The sequence below is a fragment of the Bos grunniens genome, chromosome 15, assembly GCF_055505025.1.
Source record: "Bos grunniens cultivar Pamir isolate PY7600 chromosome 15, Bosgru_T2T1.0, whole genome shotgun sequence".
Classification (NCBI taxonomy): Eukaryota; Metazoa; Chordata; class Mammalia; order Artiodactyla; family Bovidae; genus Bos; species Bos grunniens.
In genome coordinates, this window is record NC_141179.1 from 52,007,524 (window position 1) to 52,020,588 (window position 13,065).

Genomic DNA, 13,065 nt, shown 5'->3' on the forward strand with positions numbered 1-13,065 from the left:
TGTCTTTTGCTTCCCAGGTGGCCCAGTGGTAAAGAATCTGCCTGACAGTGCAGGAGACAAAGAGACACATGTTCAATCCCTACGTTGGGAAGGTCCCCTGGAGTAGGAAATGGCAACCCATTCCAGTATTCTTGACTGGAAAATTCCATGGACAAAGGAGCATGGCAAGCTGTAGTTCCGGTGGTGCAGAGTCGGGCGTGACTGAGTGACTGAGCACACATAGCGTCTTAGTAGGTGAATGGGTAAATAAACTGTGGCACTTCCAGACAGTGGAGTTTAATTCAGTACTAAAACAGAAATGAGCTATTAAACCCTGTACACACATGGAGGAAGATTAAATGCATGTTACTAAGTGAAAGAAGCCAGTGTGAAAAGGCTGTGTACTACATGATTTCAACTATATGGACAAGGTGATACTATGGAGACCGTAAAAAGAGCAGTGGTGGCTAGGGATTAGGGGAGATGGAGGGATGAATAAGAGGAGCACAGAGAATTTTAAGTCGGTAGGACTACTCTGTATGATACTCTGTTTATGGATATATGTCCATAAGAATGTTATGTTTGTCCTAGCCCATAGAATGTACATCAGTAGTGAACTCTGAGGTAAACTATGGACTTTGGGTGATGATACGTCAATGTAGGTTCCTCAGTTGGCACAAAGGTACTTCTCTGATGAGGGATGTTGATGAGGGAGGCTATGCATATTGAGGAGCAGGGAGCATATGGAAAATTCTGCTTTCCACTCAGTTTTGTTGTGAACTTAAAAGTGAAGTCACTCAGTCATGTCCAACTCTTTGCGACCCCATGGACTGTAGCCTACCAGGCTCCTCCGTCCATGGGATTTTCCAGGCAAGAGTACTGGAGTGGGGTGCCATTGCCTTCTCCAGGAGATCTTCCTGACCCAGGGGTTGAACCTGGGTCTCCTGCATTGTATGCAGACGCTTTACTGTCTGAGCCACCAGGGAAGTTTGTGAACCTAAAACTGCTGGGAAAAAAAATCTGTTTTTAACAAGTGGACGAAGGATCTGGATAAATTTTTCTCCAAAGAAGATATGTGAATGGCTGATAGTCATACGAAAAGGTGCTCAACATCGTTATACGTCAGAGGAACACAAAATCAAAATCACATTAATCTACCATTTCACACTCAGTGGGATGCTTCTTACCAAAAAGATAATACCAAGTGTTGTCAACAATGTGGAGGAATTGGAACTCTTGTGCACTGCTGGGGGCATGTGAAATGGTACAACTGCTGTGGAAAACAAAGTGTCAGTTCATCCAAAGGTTAGGCATTGAGTTACCATACAACCAGACCATTCCACTACTAGATATATGCTCAGGCGAAATGAGATCATGTCTGTATGAAAACTTGTAAGTTAATGTTCATAACAGCATTATTTATAATAACACAAAGCTGTAAACAATGCAGATGTCCATCAGCTGATGAACGGGCAAAGAAAATATTGTATATCCATATAATATAGTATTATTTGGCAGTAAAAAGGAATGACTATAATACTTGCAGCAACACTGAAAATATGCTAAGTGAAAGAAGCCATTCTCTAAAGACCACATATTGTCAAATCTCATTTATATGAAACGTCTAGAACAGGCAAATGTGTAGATAGAGATCGAAATTAAATTAGTGGTTTCTTGGGCTGAGGGATGTTGCAGAGTGATGGCCGACTTGGTTTCATTTTTAGAGTAGTAAAAACCGTTCTAAATTTAAAGAGCAGTGATGGTAGCACAACTCTGCATATACTAAAAACATTGAATAGCACATTTTAAATGGGTGAATTTTATGCCATGTGAATTAGATCTCAGGAAAGCTGTTAACAAAAGCAGTTCAGGTGTGTGGAGGTGTGTGACTGTAGGACAGACTGAATGTGAGTGCTGGAATGCAACAGCAGTGCTTTTATGTGCGTGTGAATTACCTGGGTATCTTATTAAATGCAGCTTCTGATCCAGGAGGTCCGGGATGGATTCTGAAGCCTCTGTTTTTAAGCTCTCAGGGTGCTGATGCTTCTGGACTGTGGATCATGCTCAAAGCAGTTGAGGATTTTTTTTTCCCTTCAGTGAGTGGGGTCAGTCTAATGGGCCTTTCTGGACCCAGGAGGATTTGGCTGGCATTTTGCAGGAAGGCAGAATGTGGTTTGGTGGAAGAGAAAGGTTGAAGGGACAAACTAATCAGTCTGTGTAAAGATTCAAGAGACCCCAGAGTATCAGTATTTGTGGGGGACAGAGGCCTGCCTGTGGGATTACACTGGTGGATCCATCTGTGTTTTGCATCTGAGAAAATATATCAGTCAACCACAGATCATTTTCCATTTTTGTGAAATTTTATCTTGCCCTCTGCCTGACATTTTTGATTTAAATTCTTTCAAATCTGGACTTTGGTAGATTAACACGACTAGAAGCTTTGTGAAATCCTAGGAGAGGAGTGATTGGTTGTCAAAAAGACATTCTGTGTTCGAGTCTTAGGAGTGGAATATGGGCCTATCAATCCTGCCCTGAGAGCCTGCCCAATTAGCTACCTGAGCCTGGACAGGGGACCTGAATGACTTACTGCTTGGCCCCAGATGAATAAACTCATTAGTGAGGGAGAAAATGCAGATGTATTTCTAGGGTACAGCTTACTTACAGAATAGCTTATAGCTCTCCTTGTTTTTCCACTTGAGCTAGATGACTGGTTTGGATGTAATTTTTAAAATCTTTTGGTTCAGGATGGAAATATTAAAGCCACATCATTTCTTGACTCTTAGCATTACTCCACTCCAGTACTCACGCTACTCCATGAAATGCTAAATGGCCTTCTAAGCACCAGGTCTAGTCTCAGTGTAAGAGCTTGCCCTTCTGAGCCTCCCTGAGGCTCTGAAAGCATCACTGTCCTGTGCTTCACCAACATTCAGTTCCCTGGCCTCTCCAGGTACTTTGTGAAATACACTCAGGAGATTCAAGTTGGAACCCTAGGTTGGGAAGATTCCCTGGAGAAGTGCATGGCAACCCACTTCTGTATTGCCTGGAAAATTCCGTGGACAGAGGACTGTGATGGGCTAGTCCATGGGGTTGCAAAGAGTTGGACATGACTTAGCAACTGAGCACCTATGATCCTAGGAGGAAAGGCAGTGAAATCACTTGCAGTATAATACTAGTATATTCTCACAGCCCCACAATGAAGTCAGAAGACAGTCTCTGTTTTCCAATGAGAGAAACTTTAAGGCACAAATAGTAGCACGCTTGAGCACTATCTCACAGAGAGGTGTCCCCATGCCTGGCCCAGTTCTCTGGATCTTCCTTGTTTTCCATTCAACAGACTTGTCTTGCTTTTTTGAATATGTAGTTGTGTTTTGTTTTGACATGCAGTTTTTTAAGCATGATTTTCTGGGTGCCTCCAGAAAATGAATACTTATTTCCCAGATGCTCCTTAGGTATTTTTCAAGTGTTTGTTTACATCCTCATTTAAGCATCTCCAGGTAGGATGCTGGTTTGTCAGCATACTTACTTATTACCCTGTTGGAAGGAATTCTGTTCAATTCCATAAGTACTCATTGAGTGTTTAATGTATGCTCAGCTCTGCTATTCTTGAAAGACACAAAAGCAGTGTATTCTCCTTAGCTCTGTGAGATGCTCTAGGATGGGAGCAAGATAAACATAAGCAGGACTTGGACTAGGGTGAAGCATACAAAGTGCAGGGCACAGACTTGAAGGAGGCACTCACTGTTAAGGTCATGCAAGTGCAGGGTCAGTACCTGAAAGTGTGTGCCTCTGTAAATTTTGGGTCCTTGATGCCTTGCTTATATCACCCTGGCCCTGACCCTGGATTTAAGCAGCAGTTAAATCACTTGGAAAGCATATCTAAGATAATATAAGACTGTGGTTCTGAATTGTCTGCTCAGGTACCACCCAGCTGGGCCTTTCCATTTCCTGCATCTACTTGTCCTCTCTGGGAGGGGACCTCTGTCCTTCCAGGGAGATGAAGGACTGAGTCAGTCACTTGAATAAATTCCGTGAAACAGTGTAAAGTAGGATAAACGGGTGGTTGATTTCAATACCTTGGTTGGCTGGGGAAAGCCTTGGGATATTGTTTCTCCCCTCCTCTCTCTCTTCCCCTCTTCTCCCTTCCCTTCTATCCCTCCCCTCTTTCCTTTTCTCCCTTTCCTTTCTTCCCTCCCTTTTCTTCCTTCCCTAGATGGGATATGTAGAAACCAGAAACCCCTCCCTAAGCAATGGTGAATTCCCACTGCACACACATAAAAGATATATGGTAAATATGTACCAACTTACTTAGTAGTAGAGTGATGTTCTGCCCATTTTACTTCACACATTCCACTTAAGGTACTTTTCTGAAGTTATTAGAGGAACAGTGGGAAACTGGGTCTTGAACTTCATAAGTACTAAAGGAATATTTGTTGATTGATTCCTTTGAGTGTTTATGACGGCTTTTCTTCTCTACATCAAAAAGCATTTTCAGCTCAGTTCAATGTAAGAATGTATTGAGTGACTTATGTCCTGAGGTTTGGGTATTTTTCCATATGGCTACACTCAAGCCCTGAACTCAAAGAATTTAGTAGTATTCTGTTGTTGTTCATTTGCTCCGTCGTGTCTGACTCTCTCTGACCCCATGGACTGCAGCACGCCAGGCTTCCCTGTCCTTCACCATCTCCTGGAGCTTGCTCAAACTCATATCCATTGAGTCAGTGATGCAGTCTCACCACTGCTCTAATTCTAGAGCAGTGGTTTTTCACCTGGGGGCAATTTTTCATCCCCCAAGGGACATTGGATAATATCTGTAGACTTCTTTGGTTGTTGTATCTGTGAAGATGTTACTCGCATCTAGTGGGTAGAGGCCAGGGATGCTGCTGTACATTATACAATCTACAGAATCCCCCCTTGCCAAACAACCCAGAGAATTAACCAGTCCCAGATTATCACTAGTGTCCAGGTTTAAGAAATCCTGCTATAAAAGGATAAGACTAACAAATAGAACTGGAGCTTTGTGGTTGGAAGGTCATACCACTAGCTGATAGCAGAGCAGGGACTGATGCTTAGTCTAATGAGGCCAATTAGAGTCAAATGGTATTATATGGCAGAATATTTTATCTAGCTTCATATCCCACAAATCCTGATTCATACTTTTAGCTCTAGCAAATGTGTGATCCCTGTATGTTGGGCAGGAACAGTTCTAAGACAGTAATGGATGTTTATGGTGGTGTCTTTCTACAGGTGGATATGTCAGAACTCTCTCCTGAGGAGCAATGGAAGTAAGTGTGACAGAACGGGCCCCTCCTGGTGGGAATCATAGATTAATCCTCCTGATAGAGTTGTACACCTACCCTTTTTGCTTCCTTATCTATGGGAGACAGTGACCTTTGACGAGGAGGACAGGTCATTTGAGATCTTTCCCAGTATTTGAGTCACTCCTGGGTAGCTCGCTCAATCTATTTAGGAGTAAATAGATAGTTGTACCAAACCATCCATCTGGGTTTGAATACTACTTCTGCGATTTCCTAATGATGTAATCTTGGGCAAGTTTACTTCATACTACCTTGGTTTTTCCAATTTGTAAAATGAGGAAAACTACAGTACCCATAATAGAGTTGAAGATTAATAATTGTGAAATTCTTAGAACAGTGCCTGGCATGTGGTAAGCTTCCAGTAAGTTTTACCTGTTTTGAGAATGGTTATCATCATCAGCATCATCATTATCTGGGAACCAGGGCAGAGAGCTCTGTTTGAGAAAATGGGAGGTGTATTTTCTGATCTCACATCTGCTACTGACTTGCTTTGTAACCAGAGTGAGTCAACAAATATCTTATTATCATTATTTCTCCTCAGTAAATGAGTTTCAACTTCACAAGGTAGCTGACCAATGAGCTGAAATCAACCCAGTGAAATTTTAATAGTGAGAAAAAAGCACTTCGTTTAGAGGAAAACTATTGATGATAAAAATATAGAATGGCAAAGATAGTGACTCATATGACAAGATTTTAGGTGACTTTAAGTGTAATATGCACCAGTTGTATACCTGAGCTACCAAAATATTCCACATTTTGGAAGGTGTTCATTGAAAGTATGCTGTCTGCCTTAAGGGAAGTAACAGTACTACTGTGTTCTGTTTTGCTGAGTCCACACTGACTGTATTGTAAAACTGCATATTAAAAGATCTTTAGCTAAATACATCTAGAAGGCATTCAGAATTAATGGTCTTCACATTATGTTATATGCATCATGTTTAAAAGATCTAGAACTGTTAGCCTAAAGGGGTCCAGGAAAATGGTGGTAGGAACAGGATTTTTTTTTTTTTTTATGGAATTAAAAAAAAATTACATTTCTTTTTGGTTGTGCTGGGTCTTGGTTGCAGCAAGCAGGGGCTACTCTCTAGTTGTAGTGGGTGGGCTTCTCATTGCAGTGCTTCCCTTGTTGGAAGCATGGCTCTCGGCCATGGACTTCAGTAGTTGCCGCTCCAGGACTCTAGAGTGCAGGCTTAGTAGTTGTAGTGGATGGGCTTAGTTGCTTCGTGGCATCCGGGATCTTCCCGGATCAGAGATTGAAACTGTGTCTCTTGCATTGGCAGGTAGATTCTTTACCACTGAGCCACCGGGGAAGCCTGGTTTTGTTTTGTTTTTAAATAATATTATGATAAATATTTGAAGGGGCAGCATTGTGAAAGAGAGAGTGGATATGTTCCAGAGCATAGGATTAGGTCTGAAGGATTGATGCTGTAGTAAGATAGATTTTATCTCATTATCAGAAACATAATTAAAATTATCGTGGTATATTGGGACATCCCTGGTAGTCCATTGACTAAGGCTCCATGCTCCCAATGTAGGGGACCTGGGCTCAGTCCCTGATCAGGGAACTAGTTCCCACATGCCACAACTAAGATCTGGGGCAGGTAAATAAATACTAAAAAAAAAAAAAAAAAATCATGGTATATTGAGATACTGAGCTTCCTGCTTCTTAAAGCATTAGTATTGTATTCCTTCATAGGCACATATGAGTATTAAAAATGTGTCAGACACTTCTGGTTCTAAATAGGTTACTTTAAGAGGCATATATTCTCAGCCAATGGAGGTATTCAAACACAGGATTGCAAACTTGAGCTAGATGACTTCTATTTTTTCTCAATCCTTTCTTTGATTTCTTGTACACATTCAATCAGTTATATACTGTCTGAGAACAGGAAATTTATCTTTTATTGTCTTTATAACTCCCCACAGTCCTTAGGTTTTTAAATATCCATTGCCCTTTTAGTTTGGGCAACAAATAAACAATCCTATGAGGGAGGCAGAAAAGGTATGGACTCCTTTTGATAGATGAAGAAATTGTGGTGAAGAGATGTACATTTTCTTGGCTAAGACCACTTAGGTGTTTCTGAACCTAAGTTTCTGACTCCTCCCCGTATTAATATATTTTGTCAGATTCTCCCACCTAGGATAAAAATTTATGTAAGATGAACCCTTAAGTACTCTGGCTGCCTGGCTGGCTGACATTTGGTTGCCTACTAAATCTTCCAACTTAACATTTTATTATATTATGAAAAATCTCAGATACAGAAAAGTTGAAAGATTTGTACACTGAACACCCTTGTATCTACCAACTAGAATCTACAACTAACTTTTTGCTATATTTCTTTATGATTTATCTGTTTATAATGCATCCCACTGTTTCTTCTTGTTTAGTCTCTCATTGCCCTTGGGGATTCCATGAAGATACATACCATTTATGTTGTCCTTTCCCTTTCTGCCTGATACCCTTGGGTATGGAGAACTTGCTGGAGATGGAAATGGCAACCCACTCCAGTGTCCTTGCCAGGAGAATCCTATGGACAGAGAAGCCTGGCAGGCTACAGTCCATGGGATTGCAAAGAGTTGGACACAACAGAGCGACTAAACCCCCACCGTCACCACCATGGAGAACTTGCACCAAAACTTCAGAGCATAGGTTATATTTGTATTCAGTTTTCTAATTCCTTTATTCCTGTCCCTTAGCTGACTCTGACACAGAATGGTAGGATTGACTTTGCTGTTCTCAGAGGAAGCTCTCTGCCTGTATTGGCCAAGGGAATCACTTTCTGCCAGTCCTTAAGACAAGAGAATGCCAGCCTTGGATTAAATAAGAGTTTCTAGGTTTTCTCTCCTGAGCCCTTGAGGAGACTATTTACCTCTGGATACTGATAGTGAAGTCACTGTTGGAGTAATATAGAGCTGAAGCAGTTCACATTTTTCAGGCTTTAGTCTTAAGGATCTCTGATCCTGACAGAGAGGGTAGGACAAATAAAGCAAGACTTTAACCCTGAAATTAGCACACATTTGCAATATTATTCCTTTATTGGTGTCATAAATATCATTGAATAAGAGTATGAGCCTTTATGGCTGTGACCTTCTCTCTGGGTTACTTTTCTCCTTCCAGTGACAGGTTGAAATAGGACCAAAATGGAAAGGAATCCACTGTTTCTACCATTGGGGGTAGGGAGCAGGCCACCAACCTTTAACCCCATACGTAACCTTGGTGACTGGAGCCCCTAGAACCCCTGTTCTATCTCAGAATTCCTGTCTTCTAAGGCATGTGTCTTTCTAGCCCCTAATTTGTGTAGTTTAAGAGTATGTTCTGGACATCCTTCATGGTCCAGTGGTTAAGAATCTGCCTGCCATCGCAGGAGACACAGGTTTGATCCCTGGTCTGAGAAGATTCCACATACCTCGGAATAACTAAGCCTGTGTGCCACAGCTGCTGAAGCCTGCACATTGCAACTGGAGAGTAGCCCCCACTCACCGCAACTAAGGAAAGCCCACATGCAGCAACAAAGCCCATGTGCAGCCAAAAATAAAAATGTTTATTATTTTTTAAAACAGTGTGTTCTGAGCTATAGACCAGTGGGTATCCCTGGAAAGCACTGACCCTTTATCACCACACCATCCCTGACCTAGCTCACTGCATCTGTTTGGCTTTCAGGATCGAGCACGCACGCATGCATGCCAAGCATCGCGGCCACGAAGCCATGCATGCTGAAATGGTCCTCATCCTTATCGCTACCTTGGTGGTGGCCCAGCTGCTCCTGGTGCAGTGGAAACAGAGACATCCCCGCTCCTACAATGTAAGCCACTTTGCTCATTTCTTTGCTTGCCAGTCATCAAGAGACTCTTCTTAAGTATTCTAGAGTCCAGCCTAACCCAGGCCTCATGTAGGCAAGGAATCAATAATAATAATAATAAACTGTGTATGAATAGTGTGTGGTGAATGTGCCTTTAAGGGACAAGTGATTCAGACGGTGAAAACTGGGCTAGCACCTGAACCTACTTTCATGGCCAGAAAAGGTAGGTCCTTTTAACACTGTGGGATAAATTCATGAAGGAACTGTTCATCAGGAGCTATTCAAATAGGTTAGAAAGAGTAGGTCTCCAGTGAATCTTTAGATTAATATTTTAAAAAGGCAATGATAGTAGGGACGCAATGTAGCAGGTGATGAGAAGGCAGGGTCAGAGTTAGAGAGACCTATAAAGTACTAATAGAGGAAATGAGGAACAAAAACATACAAAACATATAGCTAAATGGCAGAAATAAATGCTTGCTTATTAGTAATTACTTTAAGTGAATTAAATTCTCCTTTAAAAAGGCTGATTGTCAGATTGATTTAAGAAAACACATTATCCATCCATATACTGTCTGCAAGATACTCTAGATACAAAGAAACGAGATACAAGGATGGAAAAAGATATTTCATGCAAATGATAACCGAGAAAGAGCTGGTGGCTCTTGAATATCAGACAGATCAGATCAGATCAGTCGCTCAGTCATGTCCTACTGTTTGTGACCCCATAAATCTCAGCACGCCAGGCCTCCCTGTCCATCACCAACTCCTGGAGTTCACTGAGACTCATGTCCATCGAGTCAGCGATGCCATCCAGCCATCTCATCTTCTGTCGTCCCCTTCTCCTCCTGCCCCCAATCCCTCCCAGCATCAGAGTCTTTTCCAATGAGTCAACTCTTCGCATGAGGTGGCCAAAGTACTGGAGTTTCAGCTTTAGCATCATTCCTTCCAAAGAAATCCCAGGGCTGATCTCCTTCAGAATGGACTGGTTGGATCTCCTTGCAGTCCAAGGGACTCTCAAGAGTCTTCTCCAACACCACAGTTCAAAAGCATCAATTCTTTGGCGCTCAGCCTTCTTCACAGTCCAACTCTCACATCTATACATGACCACAGGAAAAACCATAGCCTTGACTAGGCGAACCTTTGTTGGCAAAGTAATGTCTCTGCTTTTGAATATGCTATATAGGTTGGTCATAACTTTCCTTCCAAGGAGTAAGTGTCTTCATGGCTGCAGTCACCATCTGCAGTGATTTTGGAGCCCAGAAAAATAAAGTCTGACATTGTTTCCACTGTTTCCCCATCTATTTCCCATGAATTGATGGGACCGGATGCCATGATCTTCGTTTTCTGAGTGTTGAGCTTTAAACCAACTTTTTCACTCTCTACTTTCACTTTCTTTAAGAGGCTTTTGAGTTCGTCTTCACTTTCTGCCATAAGGGTGGTGTCATCTGCATATCTGAGGTTATTGATATTTCTCCCGGCAATCTTGATTCCAGTTTGTGTTTCTTCCAGTCCAACATATCTCATGATGTACTCTGCATATAAGTTAAATAAACAGGGTGACAATATACAGCCTTGACGAACTCCTTTTCCTATTTGGAACCAGTCTGTTGTTCCATGTCCAGTTCTAACTGTTGCTTCCTGACCTGCATACAGATTTCTCAAGAGGCAGATCAGGTGGTCTGGTATTTCCATCTCTTTCAGAATTTTCCACAGTTTATTGTGATCCACACAGTCAAAGGCTTTGGCATAGTCAATAAAGCAGAAATAGATGCTTTTCTGGAACTCTCTTGCTTTTTCCATGATCCAGCGGATGTTGGCAATTTGATCTCTAGCTCCTCTGCCTTTTCTAAAACCAGCTTGAACATCTGGAAGTTCACGGTTCATGTATTGCTGAAGCCTGGCTTGGAGAATTTTGAGCATTACTTTACTAGCATGTGAGATAAGTGCAATTGTGCGGTAGTTTGAGCATTCTTTGGCATTGCCTTTCTTTGGGATTGGAATGAAAGCTGACCTTTTCCAGTCCTGTGGCCACTGCTGAGTTTTCCAAATTTGCTGGCATAGTGAGTGCAGCACTTTCACAGCATCATCTTTCAGGATTTGGAATAGTTCAACTGGAATTCCATCACCTCTTCTAGCTTTGTTCGTAGTGATGCTTTCTAAGGCCCACTTCACATTCCAGGATGTCTGGGTCTAGGTCAGTGATCACACCATTGTGATTATCTGGGTCGTGAAGATCTTTTTTGTACAGTTCTTCTGTGTATTCTTGCCATCTCTTCTTAATATCTTCTGCTTCTGTTAGGTCCATACCATTTCTGTCCTTTATTGAGCTCATCTTTGCATGAAATGTTCCTTTGGTATCTCTGATTTTCTTGAAGAGATCTCTAGTCTTTCCCATTCTGTTGTTTTCCTCTATTTCTTTGCTTTGATCGCTGAAGAAGGCTTTCTTATCCCTTCTTGCTATTCTTTGGAACTCTGCATTCAGATGCTTATATCTTTCCTTTTCTCCTTTGCTTTTCACTTCTCTTCTTTTCACAGCTATTTGTAAGGGCTCCCCAGACAGCCATTTTGCTTTTTTGCATTTCTTTTCTGTGGGAATGGTCTTGATCCCTGTCTCCTGTACAGTGTCACGAACCTCATTCCATAGTTCATCAGGCACTCTATCTATCAGATCTAGGCCCTTAAATCTATTTCTCATTTCCACTGTGTAATCATAAGGGATTTGATTTAGGTCATACCTGAATGGTCTAGTGGTTTTCCCTACTTTCTTCAATTTAAGTCTGAATTTGGCAATAAGGAGTTCATGGTCTGAGCCACAGTCAGCTCCTGGTCTTGTTTTTGCTGACTGTATAGAGCTTCTCCATCTTTGGCTGCAGAGAATATAATCAGTCTGATTTCGGTGTTGACCATTTGGTGATGTCCATGTATAGAGTCTTCTCTTGGGTTGTTGGAAGAGGGTGTTTGTTATGACCAGTGCATTTTCTTGGCAAAACTCTATTAGTCTTTGCCCTGCTTTATTCCATATTCCAAGGCCAAATTTGCCTGTTACTCCAGGTGTTTCTTGACTTCCTACTTTTGCATTCCAGTCCCCTATAATGAAAAGGACATCTTTTTTGGGTGTTAGTTCTAAATATCAGACAACAGACTTTTAAATCAAAAAAGGTACATGAGATAAAGAAGGACGTTGTTGTTCAGTCACTAAATCATGTTCAACTCTTTGCAGTTCCGTGAACTGCAGCATGTACCAGACTTCCCTGTCCTTCACTTTCTCCTAGAGTTTGCTCAGATTCATGTCCATTGAGTTGGTGATGCTATCTAACAATTTTATCCTCTGCCGCCCTCTTCTTTTGCCTTCAGTCTTTCCCAGCATCAGGGTCTTTTCCAGTGAGTGAGCTCTTTGCATCAGGTGGCAAGTATTGGAGCTTCAGTTTCAGCATCAGTCCTTCCAATGAATGTTGAGGGTTAATTTCCTTTAGGATTGACTGGTTTGATCTCCTTGCTGTACAAGCGACTCTCAAGAGTCTTCTCCAGAACCACAATTCAAAGACATCAATTCTTTGGCACTCAGCCTTCTTTATGGTCCAACTCTCATGTCCATGCATGACTACTGGAAAAACTATAGCTTTGACTATACAGACCTTTGTTGGCAAAGCGATGTCTCTGCTTTTTAACACACTGTCTAGGTTTGTCATAGCTTTCTTTCCAAGGAGCAAGCATCTTTTAATTTCAATGTTGCAGTCACCATCCACAGTGATCTTGGAGCCCAAGAAAATAAAATCTGTTGCTCCTTCCACTTTTTCCCCATCTATTTGCTGTGATTACATATTGATAAAAGGTTCACTGCAGCCAGAAGATACAATTATAAACATATATGTAGCCTAACAAAGGAGTCCCCAGATCCATGAAGCAAGAATTAACAGAATTGAAGGGAGAAACAGATGGTTCTATAGTAATAGTTGTAGAGCTCATTACCC

General features: G+C 41.7%; 1 protein-coding gene across 20 annotated transcripts in view; it reads left to right on the plus strand.

Moving 5' to 3' along the window:
* RNF121 (ring finger protein 121) overlaps positions 1-13,065 on the plus strand; it is an 82,021-nt gene that overhangs the window by 27,996 nt on the left and 40,960 nt on the right. For 14 of the 20 annotated variants that reach the window (XM_086340541.1, XM_086340557.1, XM_086340549.1 and 11 more), the window contains 2 exons: positions 5,224-5,261; positions 8,956-9,097. In XM_086340541.1, coding sequence (XP_086196667.1) covers positions 5,230-5,261; positions 8,956-9,097 — 174 coding nt within the window. In that variant the 5' untranslated portion in view covers positions 5,224-5,229. The remainder of the gene's footprint in view (positions 1-5,223; positions 5,262-8,955; positions 9,098-13,065) is intronic. The other 6 variants (XM_086340547.1, XM_086340546.1, XM_086340548.1 and 3 more) reach the window with 2 other exon arrangements.